Below are 18,858 nucleotides of genomic sequence, written 5' to 3'. Positions count from 1 at the left end.
CAAGGAGTCCATGCGTACGGCAGGCTAATGGGATGAGTTTGTATCGTGTTCTGTCATGCTACTCTACGTAGAGTATAATCAATTTGTCGTTAGCGATATTAATACTTTTTATCGCTACTACATTCTCTAGGCGATCAATAATGGCATAAAAAAGAGAGCTATATAAGGGTTGGACTTGGCTGCAGGAAGTTTGTATTCCATTGGAATTCCTAGAAATCCACAGGGGTTTTTCAACTCAGGACTGTATATACCTCCTACTATTACGCTGGAGTGATCAATTCAAGACAGCCACAATTGTCAGAAGGAACCTGCAGTGGATCCCAAGCAGAGAATTATATCCCTTGTTAACTCCAAGGGCCCGGAATTACCTTATGTTTCACCCCTATGAAACCATAGGTCGATCCGGTTAGGTTATCATTCTGAAACTTTTTCCCGTTTATTTAGCTATGAATTAGATTACCCTCAGTAACGAATTAATCAAAACATTTTCTGATTCCCGAGAACTATAGGACACTTGCATATCTCGATCAACACAACAATATCAGTAGCAAGCCACTTGGGTATTTCTGATGTTCAGCGTGATAATCAAAATCAGAATCAAAGTCAAAGCAAGGCACTCAACCAAATCAAACGAAATATATCCAAAATCCACAGTAAATAAACATTAAACGCGCTGAATGAACATCCCAACCTCCCTGCATCATACCATCCCCAGCGGCGCCTCCGAGACCGTCACCACCGCCGGCCACTGAGCCTTCGAGTCGGCCAGCCTCTCTGCCAGCCCGATATCAGCCACGGCCACCGACAGCGCCGCTCGTCCCACCGCGTCCGTATCGCACAGCGTCACCGAGTTGACTCCCGGCCGGGCCCCAGCCGCCGTGACCCAGTGCACTCCCTCCGTAGGCACTCCCACCGCGAACCGTCTCGCATGCGCGCGCCCCTGCGCATCCACCACCTGATACGGGCTCTTCGTCACAGCCAAGCCACCCGTCTCATACCCATCCACCGTGTAGGGCCGACACTGTCCGTTCTGCAGCATATGCGCCATCAGCTCGTCGCCGGTGTGGCGCACGTCTGGCTCCGGCAGGCGCGCTTCAATCAGCGTCGTCACCCGCGCCTTCAGCCCCGGCACCTCCGGCGAGTGCACCGTCCAGGCGCCGTCCTGCGCCGTCACCGACGGCCGCGGGCCCAGCACCTCCAGCACCCCGGCCTCTATCAGCGCCACCATCTGCTCGATGCGCTGCCGCGGCGGCCCAATCGACACGTACGCGTTCAGCGGCGTATACCACCGATCGAGATGGTCGCGGTGCGACGTCCCCGACACCCCTGCGTGGTCGACCACGAGACGAAGCTCGTTGCGCAGGTCGCGCATCACGTCCAGCGCCGCCTTCAAGGGCCCGTTGACGTTGCCCAGCGCCGCCTCGCGCGCGTCTTCGCGCAGGTACTCGAGCAGCCAGTCGCGCCAGGCGCCGGCCGTGAACCGTCGCTCGCCGTAGGGTCGCGAGATGCGCTCCCACGACCAGCGGTGCTCTTCGGAGATGCCGAAGTCAGTGAGCACGTCGCCTTCCTCGACGCTCTGGTGCTTCGTGGCGAGGAAGCGAGGCCGGAAGTCCCGCGTCTTCAGCTTGTGTTGCCGCAGGAGCGCTTCGTAGTACACTAGTTCCACCTCCTTGCAGACGAGGGGCCAGATTTCCTTGAGGAAGTCGGGAGGGTGGGACCCCGATTCGGCGCGTTGGCGGAACCCTTCGATCAGCTCGTCTGTGAGCAGGAGAGGCATGTGGCGGCCGTAGGGGCCCTTCTCGTTGTCGCCGCGTGCCTGGTACGGGATGCCGCGGCGGGAGCCGGCGAAGAGGCGAGGCTCCCGGCCCGATGGGTGGTAGCGGGAGCCGCTGGTGGTGCGGACGAAGCGGCCGCCGCGGCCGGTGGTCAGGAGGGACATGTAGTCGAAGAAGTTGAGGCCGAGGCCGCGCAGGAAGACGGGCTCGCCGGGCTGGATGGTCGAGAGGTCGACGTCGGCGGGGTTGACGGGGGTGATGTAGCGCAGGCCGTGCTGCGTGGCGTATGCGCTGAGCTGCAGCAGCTTGGGGTCATGGACGAGGGGGACGTGGCCCTGGGAGAGGATGACGGCGGAGAGGCCGGAGAGGATGCGGCCGTTGGACAGCTTGAGGGTTTGGCGGCCCTCGCTGTCCTCGCGCGCGTCGTCGAGCTGGACGGCGCGCGCGGCGTGCACCTCGATCTCGACCTGGGGGGGAGCGGTGCGCACGACTTCGCTGAACACCCATTGCAGGTAGTGTCCGTATTGCGCGCGCGTCGGGTACTCGTCCGACCCCAGGTCGAGCTTCTCTTGCGCGGCCCATTCGTACAGGCTGGGCCCGTTCTGGATGGGACCGGAGCAGATGATGCTCTCGTCGGTGTAGAGGGTGACTTGCGAGGTGACGGTGTTCATCAGCAGCTCGGAGGATTGCTCGGTGCGCCAGACCCGGCCGGCTCCTGGCGGTGAGGGATCCACGACATGGACTGTCAATCGCATGCCTGGAGACAGGAATTCGGTGGCGGACGCGCAGAGGCGCTCCAATGTGCTGGTGCCTCGGGGGCCCATGCCCACAATGGCGGCGTGGACATGAGTGGCCGAGGGCGTCGAAGGGATAGTATATCTCATGATGAAAGGAAGTGAGAAGATTCTGAGGTCTGAAAAAGAAGGGCGGTTTGAATCAAAGGAGAGGAATGCCCTGGATGTGAGGGTTTTTCTGTGCTGATGAGATCACCATCCTCTCGACATCGACTGTGTATTTATAGGACGAACAGCCTCAAAATCCTCATCTTGGCGAGCTGAACCATGACGATGCCTTCCTGATTGATGTCATCCACTCTCCTCTTGGCGTGAGACTTCAGCTCCTGACTGAGTAAGGGTATTGCCCGACAGCGTTGTCCACTTGGAAACTATGCAGAACCCAGCTGCAGACGCCACTCCGAGTTGCGCGTCCCTGAGTTGCAAGGGGTGAAGTCAAAGCACCGGTGGATGAATGGGTGGAAAAATCTGGAAGTCTCCTCATTTACGTAAAAAGAAGTCCAAATTGCTCCGGGGCCAGCAGTCGAGAACCTCGATGGCCCTCGATGGCCGTCAATCACGACATGTGTCTATATTAAGCCTCGACGAGGGTATAGAGTACTTCTTACTGCTTCGGGCAGGGATAGGGCTGCGGCTGGGCGGGATCACGGAATTGATTCCCAGTCCGTTTGCCTGCTCCACTTGCCGGTCTCGTTTGGGTTGGGTTACATGCGGTGTAGCTGAGTGTCTACATTCTACTCTGGGCTGCATGAACAAAAATTGAGGACCAAGGCGACCAGGGTAGTCCTGCGAAACCCAACGTATCATTCCTCACGATCCGGCCCATGCCCTTGATCTTCGCTTAATCCGAGCGTAAGGACATACTACGCTGCAAGGGTCCTCTCGACGTGCATGCATCGACCCGCACAGGAGGGCCAGGAGGGTCACGAAGGCCCGGATTCCAGATTGAGATCCTCCCTTCCATGCCAAGCGGCGTCGGCATCGGGGCTCATAAAGCCAGGTCATTTCCTGCTGCTGGAATCAGCAGCCAAGATAAGATAGACATCCGGACAGATCAGTAGGCGAACCTGTCTCTTGGATATGCGCCGTGGAATGCACATCCACGTACTCGGCGTTGGACCTCACGAACCCTTGCCGGGAGATATTCGCCGGCGGCCGTCGATCTAGAGCGCCTTGGTCCGGGCCAAGAGCACCGGGGAGTTCGTAAATTAATTTAGATTGACGAGGCATGTCGATCTTTAAAAGGATCGCCCCCGAGGCCTGCGCGGGTATTGCGGAAGACGCTGAGTCAGCCCCAATACGTGATGCAGAGAGTATATGAGCAGAATGATACGTCCCGTACATCCTGCGCCGAGAGAAGCACCTTTCGTGACATGCTTGTATGCTTGCTGGAATCGCACTTGCTGTTGCCACTCACCGTGTAATATCCTTGTAATATGGGCGCCCCCCAGGGACGGTCTAGCGCGCAGCCAGGCGCCGCCGATCATGGCGACCTCGAGGCCCCGGTATGCTTAGCCTACATGCTCCCACCGCCAAGTGCCAGTAGGCTGACGACTTGATCTCCTCCAGTGCGATTCGTCTGAGAAGGACTCCGAAGCACCGTCATCGTGGACCTTGGGGTCCGGCAAGGCCTTCCCTCCGACTCCCGCCGACGAAGAGAACTATATCGTCAGTTTCGATGGCCCAGGTGACCCGACGCACCCGTACAACTGGAGTCTCTGTACAAAGTGAGTCCGCTAGACGAATGCGCGCGCATTGACCGCAGACGGTATTCGCTGATCTCCCCGCTCGCATTTAGGCTATACATCTCTACGATAGTCTGCCTTGGCACCTTTGTAGCTTCGTTTGCTAGCGCCGTGTTTGCCCCCGCCACGGACGGTCTGGCCGGCGAATTTGGAGTAAGCAATGAAGTCGGCATCCTGGGTACAACGCTGTTCGTGCTGGGCTTTGCCTCCGGGCCTATGATCTGGGCACCGGCCTCCGAACTGATCGGCAGACGACTCCCCTTGACTGTGGGCATCTTCGGCGGGGCCATCTTCACCATCGCATCCGCCGTCGCAAAGGACATTCAGACCGTGATCATCTGTCGCTTCTTCGCAGGCCTGTTCGGCGCCAGCCAGCTCTCCGTCGTCCCCGCAGTCCTGTCCGACCTCTTCGACAACCGCGGCCGGGGCCCGGCGATCACCGTATACTCTCTGGCCGTGTTCGTCGGTCCCTTCATCGGCCCCTTCATTGGCGGGTTCATCTCCTCGAGCTACCTCGGCTGGCGCTGGACGCTATACATCCCCTCTTTCATGGGATTCGCCCTGAGCACCGTGTTCGCGCTGACCCTGAAGGAGACATATGCGCAATGTATCCTGATCCCCAAGGCTGAGTCCCTCCGCCTGGAGACCGGGAACTGGGCCATCCACGCGAAGCAGGAAGTCGTGAAGGTTGACTTCCGCCAGCTGGTAGAGAAGTATTTGACCCGGCCAGTGCGCATGCTGTTCACCGAGCCCATCATCCTGGTCGTGTCCATGTATATGTCATTCATCTACGGGCTCGTGTATGCCCTGCTGGTCGCCTACCCCTATGTATTTGAATCGGTGCACGGCATGAACGCCGGGCTCAGCGGTCTGACGTTTTTCGGCCTCGTCATCGGCCAGCTGCTCGGCTGCACTTTGGTCCTGCTGCAGCAGCCCGCATACGTGCGGAAGCTGGTTGCCAATAACGACGTCCCCGTTCCCGAATGGCGTCTGCTGCCGCCCATTATTGGTGGGCCCGTCTTCACCGTTGGCGTTTTCTGGTGAGCGATGCAGCCTTTCCCGCGTCTGTCGGGGAATAAAACGAAAAATAGAAGCAGAACTGACGCACGGAAACAGGTTCAGCTGGACGGCCTTCACACCGTCTATTCACTGGCTTTCGCCCACCGCTGCGGGCGTGCTGATCGGCTTCGGTATTCTGTGCATCTTCCTGCCGTGCTTCAATTATCTGGTGGATTCCTACCTGCCGCTGTGAGTATATCCGGGACGAACTAGTACCTCAGGGAGTTGTGCGTAACTGACCGAACCGACAGGGCTGCGTCCGCCGTGGCGGCTAATATCATCCTGCGATCGACCGTGGCGGCGGGATTCCCGCTGTTCACGAAGCAGATGTTCCAGAATCTGGGGATCCAGTGGGCCGGCACCTTGATTGGGTGTTTAGCCGCGGTCATGATCCCCATCCCGTTGGTGTTTCGGCGCTACGGACCGCGTCTGAGGGCCAAGTCCAGAGTTGTATGATTATCGGTGTACATGGTTGTTGTATATTTGTACACTCTCGTCGCGCAAAGACAGTGCGGTGAAGCAGGACGTAGGCGGTTGTTACATATTGCGGTGTGGATAGAGCGTCGGTACATATTGAGGTGGATATCCTCCGATCCTGAACATTTTCTCGTTCGCTTAGTTGACGTCACAATGGTCGGGAAATAGAGCACATTAGAATAGTTCATTGTTATGCAGAAGTAAAATCACCAGCTTGTTGCAATATTGGTTAGCACTATGCAAGAAATTGACTGCGTAAACTTTGGGTTCAAAGACCGCCGTTTTAAGGATTTAGAACTTCTTACACGTATAGAAGGTTAGTTTGGCATTAGTTAGACAGACTTGAAGATACTTTAGCAATAACAACTCAATTTTAGAGGTTTCTAGAACGAGTAGGGACTCAGAGGACATGGAGTACCTGGATACTCTTTACTCGGAACAAACTTGCCCTCCTACGGTCCTACCCCGATCTTCGGACTTGGATCTTTAACAATTGTCCAAAATGTCAATTGAATCAGATGGATTTTCTTCATATAGTCCATCGTAGCTAAGGCCGCTATGACGGAACATTAGTAATTCCGAATTCGCTTTGACTGAAAGCGAGCAGGGTCTTAGGATGAGCTTCTTTACCACCCTTCTCCATATCTCGCCGCGACAATGACGTTAGCCTTTCTTGAAGAGCAGCTAGAGGGGTACACAGACTCGGAACTGGCTGATCACATTGTATCCTCACCGCGGTGCGAGTCTACCTCGCGGGTATTCCATCTCTCCTCGAATCTCATAGCCAAGCATTATAAGCCTTTAGAGCTCGAAGATGCTTTGAAAGCTACCGAAGTCGCCAGCCAACTTGGGATCCGCGGTCCTTGCGTACGGAGGACAATCAAGGACCAGCACAATACTTACATGATTATGGATCGCATCGAGGGTACTACATTAGACGTTACCTGGAAAGACTTGGGCTGGTTCATGACAGTCAAGCTTGCTCTGCAGCTTCGCCGCTTCGTCAAAACCCTGAGGTCTGTCACCTCACCAACGGCCGGATCACTCGCGACAGGCGAATGCAGGTCTTTTTGGCTCGAGGACCGCTACGGTCTTCCGGCGAATTCTGGCCTAGGCGAAATTGCCCACTTCTTCCGGTTCTGGACGAATTTTACGTCTATGCGGCGAGCGATGCAAGCTTCGAAGCAGCCTTAAGTATCAGACTCGCCAGATTCCACTGTGGGAGTGCCTGTGACCATCGAGCCATTCGTCTTGACTCATCATGATCTCGCGCCACGCAACCTTTTAGTTTCTCCATCCGGTCAGCTCTCGCTTCTTGACTGGGATCTGGCGGGCTTTTATCCTGTTAACTTCGAGTACGCATCTATGTACAATTTCAACATTCCTGAGGACTGGGGGTTGATGGCCCGTTTACGGTGGCATCTCTTTGTGTGGATTGGGGTTGGATATTACGAGACTGGCGCTCGCCTGCTACAAATCATGCGTTACAGATTCACACGATTCTTTAATGGAAGGAGATTCGAATTGTTGGGAAAAGGTGGTCCCTCAAGAATACCTGTAAAATGATTCTGCGAACTCGACACGGTTTGCGTTGGTTCTCCATGTTCTCTATCTTCCTATATTTACTGTCTTTCTAAATCTCTGGCGCTTACTGAAACTTGCCCAATACATGACACCCTCCCAGATCTCTAATACCTAGTAATATTAAGCGCTCAGTGTGTGCTATTTATAAATCATCAAATTGTATATCGTCTCATGCCAACGCCAAGTGTTCCACTAAGCCCCAGGAGCGACATGGAACACTCTACGGACCAGTAATGAGTCGAGTGTTGAAGCACCTTGTCGAGATTGTCTCGTCGAGTGAGCAGCAGAATGAAGCATAAATTGAAGCCCGCGCCACGGTCAATCTACAGTGTTCTGATCATGAACCACAGCTCAAAAGCCCTTCCTTACAGTCAAAACACAACCACTCCTTGGCCCGTTGACATACTCAAGTCCGGTAACTGAGCTATGAGGAGACTTATTAGGCGAAATCTAACGATGTCCCAAGTGAAAATGAACTCAAATTACGATACTGATTATTTCGACTCTACGGACCTACAATCCCGAGTTAAAAACATCTATATCTGCGCCTATATAAACCCGGGAAACGCAGGCGACGAAGACGGCAATCCTCCCACAATCCATTGGGCTGCTTTCCTGGAGGGCTCTTGAGGTGGATCAGTCCGCCTTGATATGGCTCCGGGATATGGCTCTGATGGACAGAGAGGAAAAGTCGAAATCTCGTCCAAGCCATACGTCTCGATGCACAATGCTATAAAAACCCTGACCTTCCATCTCAAAGCTCCGGCTACGGTCGAAACAATTATCGACACTATCAACTCGAAGGGTCGTGATAAGTATAAGTTCACAGCGGAGTGGGAAGAGTGCAGATTTTGGATGTACACCTTCATCTCTGATTTGGAAGCTAGTGGTCTCTATCTTCTGGCAGCGGTAAGGCGACTTGGGACGCTGTTTCTTTCTACTGGCGCAGCCCTAACGGGTACGAGCCAAGGGAGGTCAAACAGGGGACGTTCTACTAGGGATGTTGTGGCTATACGTGGACGGCAGGTACCGGGATATGCTAGGTTGTTCACGGTCTCTTATACAAGGACGATGGTAGGGAAGTTAAAGATAGCTCGACTTGACCCCATTTATACCGTGATGACAGGCGCTGTATGTATTTCTCGATGTACTTATTGTTAGTGGTTCTGTTGATCTTCTGTCCCTTAGTTGAAATTCTATTGGTTGCTGTTATATCATATCCTGTGACGATGTCTCATCACCATTTCAAACTCAAGCTGGTTATAAAATATAGAATTAGGACTTCCGAGGCACGTCGGACTTGCTGTGAACTAACATAGATTATCCAGGCAACAAAGGCGAGTGATTTGGTACGAGATATTCACAATGCCGGCGAGAATCTTGTAGTATAAGTAACCTATATAACTTGCACGCGGTGTTTTGGGAGTACCACATTATATTCCTAAGTATAGTGGGCATTTCCTGCTAAAATAAAATTATCTGCAGTGATTTACTAGAGACCTCCCTGAATTAAATAAGGCCCCTAATAAGATTATAAGATATAAAATAACGTTCTTTGGTGTATTTAGACCTTCCCTTTATTATTATCTTAATCATCAGAAATTGAACGTTTTATTCAAGACGAATATAGTGTCTTACCTCGTAATTCCTACAGACAGCACACCCTGACGACGCGCAGATACTACACAGCTCATACTAAAATACTAAATAAACAAAACATTTCCAGCGAAGGGCTCTACAGGAAGGTCAACAGCATATATAACGAATAAAAAAGAACGGCGAAGTGACTAGCCAAGGAGTGTTGTTGATTTTCCACCCGCAGCTTAGCACGTTCCGCGGATGCGGCAAAAAAAGAATAAAAAAAGAAATGGCCCGAACCCGGGATCGAACCGGGGACCTCGCGCAATCAATGCTTGGGTGAACCCTAAGCGCGAATCATACCACTAGACCATCCGGGCTACTGATTTTAGATCCTTGCATTCGAGGCTATATAAGGGTAGACACTCTCACTATCCAGTGTAGACTGAAACCAAGTCTCATTCAACAGGCTGTGGTCAACCCTGTGGAGTCGAAACCTTCGCCTCTAGTATAATGCGAAAATGACTATTTTTTGTTGAGACTGCATTGAACCGAGGATCCTTGATCTTGTAGGGCAATTCCTGGAGGGAGATTACTGATTCTAACATTGATTCGTGCCCTGAAAGCCAAGCAATTGCGCCCAACAGAAGATCAACCTCCAAAGTGATCGAGCCACTCCCGGGCTTTTGAAACGATCGATGCTAGTTAATGGAATCCAAGATGAGTCACACTGAATCCCACTGAATCGATCCTCCAACTGCGCAGCCAGTGAAACAAACCGTGGACATCCACCGACCAGGGGAGCGATTGTTGGGGACCCAACAGACGGGACTCGTGGGCTGATCCATCTGGCAATAGCGAACCATGGCATCATGTCACTAGCCCAACGCTCTTCATTAAACTGCGTATTATTGGTCGAATTGACCATCTCGGCCTGGCAGTCTTTTCCCCAGCAAATATCGGCACATGTGAATTCCCGGCTGGAGATGGATCTCAGCCTGCTCTATAAATGGAATTGATTGCTGAATGGATGAGTCGCTATTCTTCTCAGGTGTCCTGATTTCCATTGAGATTCAGATATTTGTCGATAATTGAATTACCTGATTCGGACTACTGCCCTCCGTCTCTATTCTTTGTCTCTTGATCAGGCCCGAGTTGTACAGCACAAGACTCAAAGCAAAAGTGGCTAGAGAACACCACAAACCTCTATAAATATGGCTCGATCGCCGGAAATAAAGATGGAAGCCAAAGTGCACATAGCAGATACGCCAATCACTGCAAAAAATTGGCACCAACATGTCAATTGGCTGAATGTGTTCATGATCATAGGGATTCCTCTGTACGGCTGCATCCAAGCCTACTGGGTTCCTCTGCAACTGAAGACAGCCATATGGGCGGTGGCATACTATTTCTTCACCGGCCTGGGCATCACAGCTGGTAAGCAGGCCCTCTTACATTCTCCGAAACAACGCCGTCTCTAACTGCCTCTAACGCAGGATACCATCGCCTCTGGTCCCACGCCTCCTACTCCGCCCGATTACCTCTCCGAATATGGCTCGCAGCCGCCGGTGGTGGCGCGGCTCAAGGCTCCATCCGGTGGTGGTCTCGCCTGCATCGCTCGCACCATCGATACACTGATACCAGCAAGGACCCGTACTCCGTGAACAAGGGATTCATGTACTCCCACCTGGGCTGGATGGTGCTTAAGCAGAACCCCAAGCGAATCGGCCGATCGGATGTGTCGGATCTCAACGAAGACTCGGTTGTGGTCTTCCAGCACCGTCATTACCTGAAGGTCGTGTTTGTCATGGGCATGTTTGTTCCCATGCTTGTTGCCGGCCTCTGGGGGGACTGGTGGGGCGGGTTCATATACGCCGGCATCCTAAGGATTTTCTTCGTTCAGCAGGCTACCTTCTGCATTAATTCCTTGGCCCACTGGCTTGGCGAACAGCCGTTTGATGATCGTAACTCTCCGCGCGATCATGCTATCACTGCGCTGGCGACGCTCGGCGAAGGTTATCATAACTTCCATCATGAGTTCCCGTCTGACTACCGCAACGCGATCGAGTGGTATCAGTATGATCCTACGAAATGGACGATCTGGTTGTGGAAACAAGTCGGGCTGGCGTACGATCTGAAGCAGTTCCGGGCCAACGAGATTGAAAAGGGTCGGCTCCAACAGATGCAGAAGAAGGTGGATCAGAAACGGGCCTTGCTGGATTGGGGGACACCGCTGAGCGAGCTGCCGGTCATGGAATGGGAGGACTTTGTCGAAAAGTCCAAAACAAAAGCCCTGGTTGCTATTGCTGGTGTGGTCCACGATGTGACGAGCTTTATTGACGAGCACCCGGGTGGCAGGGCCATGATCAAGGTGGGGATTGGAAAGGACGCGACGGCTATGTTCAACGGTGGTGTTTATTATCATTCCAATGCGGCTCATAATTTACTCTCCATGATCAGGATTGGAGTCATACGTGGGGGGAGCGAGGTTGAGGTTTTCAAGCAGACGAGGAAGGATCAGTCTGCATAAGGAGGAATTTATTAGCGATCCTGTTGTATATATGTGCTGGACAGAAGGCTTGTTAATATTTCTATTACTATTGCTACAACTGATGATCCAATCACCTCCAACAACCACGTCGTAGCAGAAGATCTCACATCCCTAGGAACTCGTAATCAATGTGACTTGTACAGCGGCAAATCTGGGATCATCAGAACGATTTTCTGACTGACAGTCCTGAAGGGCAGTTGAACTCACGCAGAGACAACAGCGAATATTTCTACCCGCCGAGCTTGAACTAGAAGCCCCAATGAGATCGAAAACAAAATATTGTAAACGACCATTGTGAGGATTCTGGCGGCAGTGTCCTTGACAAAATAAAGAACAATCATACATGACGCTGGCAGAACCGCCGCGACAATAATGCTGGCTCCGTAAGTTAACGACTTGACCTTTCTGTTGCTATAATGCCACGTTCCAAGTTCAACATCATGTCGCTCCTGGCTGTTGTCAGCATTTTATGGATAGAGACCCTGATAGACATATGCTTTACATATAAATGATGTCCACACCGCCCGTGGAACCATGCAGCTGGTCGTTCAAATATCCATCGAGTGAGTTCGTCAACATCCTGTTCCCTGGTAGATACTGTAATCATGGTGTCTTTCTGATCTCGACTATAGACATCCATTTCAGCGCGTGTGCCGAAGTACACATGATTTGTCATACTCTGCTGAGCCAGCCATTGGTGAAGGTTTGAAAGGTCGGTTTTGTTCGGGGGGTTGAAATTCAAAAGATCTCGTTGCTGTAATAATGCATAATCTGGACAGATTGGGATAGTTTAGTATAAGTCACCGAATAGAACTTCGCCCCTCTATAGGATTTGAGAAATGCACATGTCAGTTTTATGTCATAACTCACTGTATTTCTCTAGTAGCTCCCGCGCTTCCTTGAACTTTGACCATTGCCTTATGTCTTCCGGTCTTGTGCTTTTCAGAGGGCTTTTTAAACTCCTCACAGAGAAGGGATAGTCGCGCCTTTCCTCGTTAAAAGATTGTTTGTCGTCGGCAATGATGTGTTCGAGATCGTCTTCGATATTTGCTAGCTCGGCTTGGTAGTACAAGATGTTTTTTATGTTGAGTTTGTCGAAGCGTCGAAAAATTAGAAACGCTGGATCTGAAGCAAATACGGCTGCAATTCTGTCATATCCCCTCGTATTTTTATGGCATTCATTTAACATGGTTGCGGATGGCAAATTTCGTGTCAGGTAGTTGTAGAGGTGAAGAAGTCTGGTGAAGAAATGATTTCCAGGTGATATTATACTTGGATTCAAGTAATCCTTTTATGTGGTCGAGTCTTGGGGAACTTGGATCACCAGAAAAAGGTTCACACAGGGTAACCCCTCAATATGTCTGGTTCTAAGACAGTGTGCAACACCTTGTCCAAACAAGAGCATTGTGAAAGCAATAATAATCCAACACGTCTACCTGGGGTGGGTTGAATTTACTAGTTTGGGTAGAGAATCCCAAGGCAATAATTATCAGTGATTGACAATGATTTAGCGTCCGGTGCTCAGGCCTATTCATACACGAACTACTTTGGCTAGTAAATAACCCAACAAGCTACTACTGCGTGACGTGCGTTGCATTAGGCGACCGAGTCGCAGCCCAAAATCATATCATTGGAAGGCTTGTACTTGGGAAGAGTGGCCTTTTTCTACGTTGAGAATAAAGTACAAAAGCACAGCTGCCTTATGCATGGTTTATTATCTCTTAGACAAAGTTCCGTTGATAAGAAGGTAGAGGTGATTTGACATATGCACTCCAGGGCAAGCAATTCCGGAAACCTAGCCCGAGGAGCGTAGTCTTGTCGCAACTCCAGGATCTGCTCGGTATAGACCAAGCTTTCGGACGGATGTAGTTCCGAGGAGCAGGTCGAATTCAGTGTCGCTTATCACGTAAAACTCGGTGGAGTACACTTTCTCTCGGCCACAGACTCTCCAGCTTGCTTGGACAGTTCCTAGTGGCTTGACGCTAGGTCGATTCCACCATGTTATGCCATTGCCTGTGAATCCTGACATTTTCACATTCAATTTTCGGAAAACAGCCTCGCTCATGATATCGATATCAGTTTCGAAATCAACAACCATGCGTCTGCGGATCAAAGAGTTTTCGCGAGTAAGAAGCATGATATCATATATAAAGTCACACTGAGAAAAGCTATCATATAGGTTCGGATTGTGTGGTGTGTTTTGTGCACCCAAAGCCCGATAGAGAGCGTCCGTCAATTCCTCTCTGTTCGCATATCCCCAGGGCGATGCCTTGGTAGAGGAATAGTCAATTTTCTTGTGTATATGATCCTGGCTGTGGTAAGGTCGAGCATCTCTATTCGGACCCGATAAGGTTTGTGGGAGCGGTCGGAAATCGCCTTTATATCGAGGGGAGCCTGTGCTTTCATCGGAAAAGGAACATAGTATAATCGCGGAAACACTATGCTTCAATGATTTTGTTGGGAACAACATCTTCCTGTCCCAGGTAATCAAAATAGTAAGATAGACAATTGAACAAGATTCACCGAGAAATTGGAGTGTATATCGGTGACCATATCGGGGAGCTGAAATCTCAACTTACTTGAAGCTCGTTTATATGCTTGTTCTCCCAACATTACTTTCAAATCATTTGGGCCCCAGGCTCTTTTTTCTGGGCGCCAATGTGTGCCTAGAAGTTTTGCCTAAACACACTTGGGAGCCATATGATGGTTTCTGGAAGTTTATGACACAGTCTTAACTCTTCATCTTATCAATCCCAGTAGCTGTGATTGCATATGCAAGTGTTTTTAAGTGCGTGTGTTGAGTTGGAGGGCTCCCTATACAGCCCTAAGCCGCATGCTCAAGGTAGTTACTAGTTTGTGTACGTACTTTATGCCATGCGAATGGTTATCAAGCTGCTTTCCCGTAATTGAAACTTAACTTAAGCCTTCGGTGCTTCGCTCGCGAGGCAAAATCAACGCAAATTTCTAGACAAGCTGCAGATCATGCCGCCAACATTGTAATTTTATATTACTAACATGGCGCTCTAAATATGGTCGTTCAAGTAAATGGTCACACATATGGCAGTACGCTTATGTTCTCAACGCGTTGGTTGATTCTGAGCTTTCTCCTGCTCTCGACGTTTCCTGTCCCGTTCCTCTGCAGCTTCGCGTCTTCTCTTTTCGTTTTCCTCCTGCTTTTTCTTCTCCTCTGTAGTAGTCTTAGCATATGCAGCTTTGTTTAACAGTATTGTCGCATACCTTCCGTTGGGGGCTTCACCCTGATGACAGCAACCTGATCCCCATTCGAGTATTCATTTTCCGATGGAAAGCAAAAAGGCGTCAAGATGGCGTGCAGACCGGACTCTAAGTGATCATGATCACTTAAAAGCACATAGAAATCGCGATCGTGAGATCTAATATCTCCATCTCTGAAAATCCGAAGTTTGACTACGTCTCCAACGACGTATGTAGAGCCGCTCTGGTGGTCGAATATTTTCTGGCGCTCTCGAGACTGAACATCAATGTCTCCCAAAGCCTCGAGGTCGGACTTTGTGAGAATGTTGAAGTGAAACTGATCATCCACGGACGCGTTGAGATAAGGCTGAGTCTCGTCAGCTGCGAAGTACCGGATTTGCATGGTGAAACTGGGATTTGTCTATAGCAGACACATTAGGACAATGACGATCAAAAATACTTGTGACTTCGGCAAAAATACCGGACTTTTCCCGCTCAGATGAGGTACATGAAAAGATGAGCGTTGACAAAACAGCCAGACATGCTCGTTTTCATGAGACCGGAAACTCCAATAGGTAAGTAGATATTTATATACTTGGTTCGGATGACAATCTTCGAGCTCAATCGCTTTCACAAGCTCGATAAATTGGAGGCTCAACTTCTGAAACAACCAGACCGGATGTCCTAATTCGACGTGATTCTGTTAAGCGCCGGACTAGTAGGCGGGCTTTCGTGTTCCATCACACTTCTTGGCACTCCGATTGATGGTGTTGTCGTCATGAAACAAATTAACAATCACCCTGCGTTCGAAGCAGTTCTCTTGAAAACTTGTTCCTCCCGAGGATATTGGCGCTTGGCAACGGTCGTGAGTCGCATGTATATGTAGGTTGTCCATGCCCGGAGCTGCTTTCTGTGTACAGTCAGTCTAGTCCGCGCACACGGCAAGTCAATCATTACCTTTACAGATCCAGGTTTGGATTCGGATACGAGGGTTCACTATCGGGGTCCCAGATGTGAATAGAAGAGATAGCCAGTGTGATTGACTCGCATTAATTTCCAATCTTGGCAGAGTAGAGGGTGTCACGACAAGGCGTCGGATTCCTGTACGGCCAGTACCGACGAGATAGCCATTGAAGGGCAAGGGGGGCCCAAAACGCAAACGTAAAGCAAAATAAAAAGAAGCCAGGGAGTGGAAACAGCGAAGCAGACTGCCCAAGGTTGAATAATTAATTAACCGCTTACACTCCTGCCCGAGCATAAGCAGAACCCAAGACAGAGCAACCGGGCCATGACTCAATCTCGGCAGTTGGAATTTCACGCGACCACCAGGGTCAGTGAGTGGCATCTTGAAGTGAGACATTCCTTGCACGTTGGGCTTGGTTGGGCTCTCCTGCAGCCTTCCCGGCCAGATTCGCGCCATGCCCGATAAAGATGTAGGCAATCGGATTTCATGACTGTCAGGCCCGAGGAAAATCGGTCAATGGTTTTCGTAGTGGGCTGAGACGTTAGGCCTTCACAGATTATTAGGTGCCTAGGGAGAGAGCAGCCTTTGCCTTGCGAGCTAGACAATTTTTCTGCTGGACGCAATCGAGGGGGGGGTTTCTTTTTTGCATTTTCTCTCTGGCACCGGTGCGGAGATATCATTACCCCATATCACATGATAACCAATATGCATAGCTGACTTTAACTAGGTATCTTGTCAGTATTACCCGTGAAGCAACAATAGAACGATATTCTTGAATAGTCCATGTTCTATTATCCGTTTTATGTTTCGTAGCTATGCCCTCCGGACCTTGGTTTTTCGACAGAACAATCAATCAACCAGGGCCCAGTTTTAATTAATCTTTCTTGTACAAACCAATTGACAAAAATGATCCATTGCCTGCATTGTAGGTATCAATATTTCACTGCAAGGAAGCACGAGGTTTACTGAACCTTGTTCTCAAGAAAGTATATGAGCAGTGCCGTTGCTTACCTGTGATGCATAACATTATGCCCTAGTAAACCGGCCATTGGAGAATAATAGTGCACGGCACAAAAATATAAGGAAATTCGCAGGTTAAATCCAGGCAGACGGAAGTAGCAGCAATCATATTGAGCTAGCGCCAGCACCAACTGTCAATTATAGCCATACACAATGTCCTTTGCTGAAGTAGCATTTCTGGCTACTGAACGCCGTTTGATGCGATGGTATCCTTCCAGCTACCATGTGATAGCGAAGTGCTGTGGTGTGATATGAAAATTGCAGAGACAAATCCATAACAAAAAACGCCCGGTTGCAAAAACAATGAACAGTGATAAGGCAGTCTGGAACATAGAAAGAAAATCCCGAAACCGTAAGTCATAAGAATTCGTTATCATCCCCCGACCGTGTGGGAGGAACGCCTAAGGTTCGGCAGCGGGAGCAACCTTAATGGTAGCGAGACTCCGAGGGCAAATCATGCTGAGCAGCCCTAAAAAGGAGTAGCGGTGGAAGGCATCTCCATCCGTCATGCTATTGAGGGGTCTGTGTCACTTTGGCCTCAGAGAGGTCTCGAACCACAGCTACGCGCTGAAGCCCACGACCGCGCACAAGCAACTCGTGTTCCTGGATGTCGTCTCGGCCGAGAATTGCGTCGAAGTCCATGTCGACGATCACAAAATCGGAGGTGTAGGTCTCCATGCGACCGGCCACATGCCAGTCCACATCACGAATGATACCCTTGGGCTTTACGTCCCTGGCCGGCGACGGCGAGGTTTGAAAAGAATGAAGGGTGCCGTTGTACACCTCCAACTGGTGGTCCAGCCCTTTCAGCTTTTCCGCGCTGAGGAGATTGACGTGAGACTGGGTATCCAGCGACAGCAACATTCCGTGTTTGGCCCCGTTCCGACCGATCACAAAGAAACTCTCGATGAACCCGTCCTTGGTGTTTGCTGTGTTCCTAGAGGCGGAAAATGTGCGGCTAGAACTGACTCCGATGCAAGGCACTTCGACCTGGCCCTGATCCAATGAAAGCGGCGTGGTCCGCCCGGTGTCGGTGAACCCAGATCCCCTCGAGGGACAGGAAAACGTAAAAACCGGTCTGACAAGAGGCGATGGATATCGAGATGAGGCCTGTGGCGACGACGTTGGTGCAATCTGCTCTGCTTCCCCTTCATTCTTCGTCGGAGCTTCAGCGACGGGAGGGGTTGGAAAGTCCACCTCCAGACTGGGTCTCGGGGCGATAGCCTGGGGAAAACCAGTGTCGGATCCATGAGGACTCAAGCTGTCCTGGGGCTGACATTTGTCGCCTTCCGTTGGACATGGGATCCTCGAAGAACCGCTCGTTTGTGTTTGTTGTCGTTCCCGAGAAGGATATCTTCGCGGGACAACGTGTGTTAGCAACCGTCGCGCAGATGAACGGATGCGCAAGCGAACTTGATCCCCTCGGTTAGAAACCTGTGAGGGGTCTGGGATCGCTTCAATAATATGGTAAGCGCTGGACTCTCATTTCTTTTTCTTATAAGCTGCGGGGTTTTGTGACCTACCGTCCATGCAGGGCATGGCGGTCCCAACCCTTTGAGCTCCCGGCCGATCGACAGTCTGCTTCAAAATGGCCCACGAAAAGAAGTGGATTATGGAACAAGAGATTTTGAAGTCGTGCGTATGCCAACGAAAACTTCAGAGTCAAGTAGAAGTCAAGGGGAAGTGTTTTATGGTAAATCGCCAACGTCCGCTCCACCCATTGACAGCTCACGAACTCTGGTCCTGACACCTTGCCTCAAGCAGTCATGCTACGAAATTCAAAAAAAAGAAAAAAAAACAAAAAATTATTTGGATGTCAGAGGGCTTAGTTCTACGAGACGGTCTCGGTCGCGCTGCTCAGAACTGTCAGTGAAATGTGGGCCTATACAAGCTTTCCTAAACGTGAATATAACCTGAAAAGAACAGACTGCAATGCGTGCTGAACAATTTCTAATGAATAGAAAAATGATTAATCAAGATGTCCGAATATTTGAAAGACTTCCTCTACCCAAACCGGCAGTGGAATTTCTTCTCTTGGGAGCCTTACCTCCATAATCCTTTAATTCTGCCTTGTGCTTTGCTGGCATGAGGTTCAAAA

The 18,858-nt window shown here is 50.6% G+C and overlaps 7 protein-coding genes and 1 non-coding gene across 8 annotated transcripts; 3 read left to right on the top strand and 5 right to left on the bottom strand.

Annotated features, from left to right (window-relative positions):
* Positions 1-541: 541 nt before the first annotated feature.
* P170DRAFT_442264 (uncharacterized protein) lies at positions 542-2,659 on the bottom strand (the record flags this gene model as incomplete). Its single annotated transcript, XM_024850452.1, has 2 exons — positions 542-566; positions 750-2,659. 2 exons carry the CDS (start codon positions 2,657-2,659, stop codon positions 542-544), a joined length of 1,935 nt encoding a protein of 644 aa, XP_024709410.1.
* A 1,346-nt stretch (positions 2,660-4,005) lies between these two features.
* P170DRAFT_469573 (MFS transporter) lies at positions 4,006-5,829 on the top strand (the record flags this gene model as incomplete). Its single annotated transcript, XM_024852649.1, has 5 exons — positions 4,006-4,074; positions 4,139-4,296; positions 4,368-5,354; positions 5,431-5,562; positions 5,625-5,829. The coding sequence occupies 5 exons, from the start codon at positions 4,006-4,008 to the stop codon at positions 5,827-5,829; spliced, it is 1,551 nt and encodes a 516-aa protein (XP_024709409.1).
* Positions 5,830-6,507: 678 nt separating this feature from the next.
* Positions 6,508-8,432, top strand: P170DRAFT_451948 (uncharacterized protein; the record flags this gene model as incomplete). Its single annotated transcript, XM_024851237.1, has 4 exons — positions 6,508-6,940; positions 7,076-7,333; positions 8,066-8,291; positions 8,342-8,432. 4 exons carry the CDS (start codon positions 6,508-6,510, stop codon positions 8,430-8,432), a joined length of 1,008 nt encoding a protein of 335 aa, XP_024709408.1.
* Positions 8,433-9,303: 871 nt separating this feature from the next.
* On the bottom strand, positions 9,304-9,392 carry P170DRAFT_t11. Its single transcript has one exon. It is a non-coding gene; the product is annotated as a tRNA-Pro (tRNA).
* An 834-nt stretch (positions 9,393-10,226) lies between these two features.
* On the top strand, positions 10,227-11,559 carry P170DRAFT_460340 (acyl-CoA desaturase; the record flags this gene model as incomplete). Its single annotated transcript, XM_024851932.1, has 2 exons — positions 10,227-10,449; positions 10,509-11,559. 2 exons carry the CDS (start codon positions 10,227-10,229, stop codon positions 11,540-11,542), a joined length of 1,257 nt encoding a protein of 418 aa, XP_024709407.1. The 3' UTR covers positions 11,543-11,559.
* A 115-nt stretch (positions 11,560-11,674) lies between these two features.
* On the bottom strand, positions 11,675-12,752 carry P170DRAFT_347048 (uncharacterized protein; the record flags this gene model as incomplete). Its single annotated transcript, XM_024843606.1, has 4 exons — positions 11,675-11,714; positions 11,771-12,009; positions 12,066-12,334; positions 12,434-12,752. The coding sequence occupies 4 exons, from the start codon at positions 12,750-12,752 to the stop codon at positions 11,675-11,677; spliced, it is 867 nt and encodes a 288-aa protein (XP_024709406.1).
* Positions 12,753-13,358: 606 nt separating this feature from the next.
* P170DRAFT_420877 (uncharacterized protein) lies at positions 13,359-14,033 on the bottom strand (the record flags this gene model as incomplete). The annotated part of the gene is made up of 1 exon (XM_024847330.1): positions 13,359-14,033. One exon carries the CDS (start codon positions 14,031-14,033, stop codon positions 13,359-13,361), a length of 675 nt encoding a protein of 224 aa, XP_024709405.1.
* Positions 14,034-14,640: 607 nt separating this feature from the next.
* Positions 14,641-15,179, bottom strand: P170DRAFT_469569 (uncharacterized protein; the record flags this gene model as incomplete). Its single annotated transcript, XM_024852648.1, has 2 exons — positions 14,641-14,750; positions 14,801-15,179. 2 exons carry the CDS (start codon positions 15,177-15,179, stop codon positions 14,641-14,643), a joined length of 489 nt encoding a protein of 162 aa, XP_024709404.1.
* Positions 15,180-18,858: the final 3,679 nt, after the last annotated feature.

Source organism: Aspergillus steynii, assembly GCF_002849105.1.
Source record: "Aspergillus steynii IBT 23096 chromosome Unknown P170scaffold_1, whole genome shotgun sequence".
In the NCBI taxonomy this organism is placed as follows: domain Eukaryota; kingdom Fungi; phylum Ascomycota; class Eurotiomycetes; order Eurotiales; family Aspergillaceae; genus Aspergillus; species Aspergillus steynii.
Note: the sequence above shows the minus strand (reverse complement) of the source record. Positions and strands in the feature narration are given on the sequence as shown.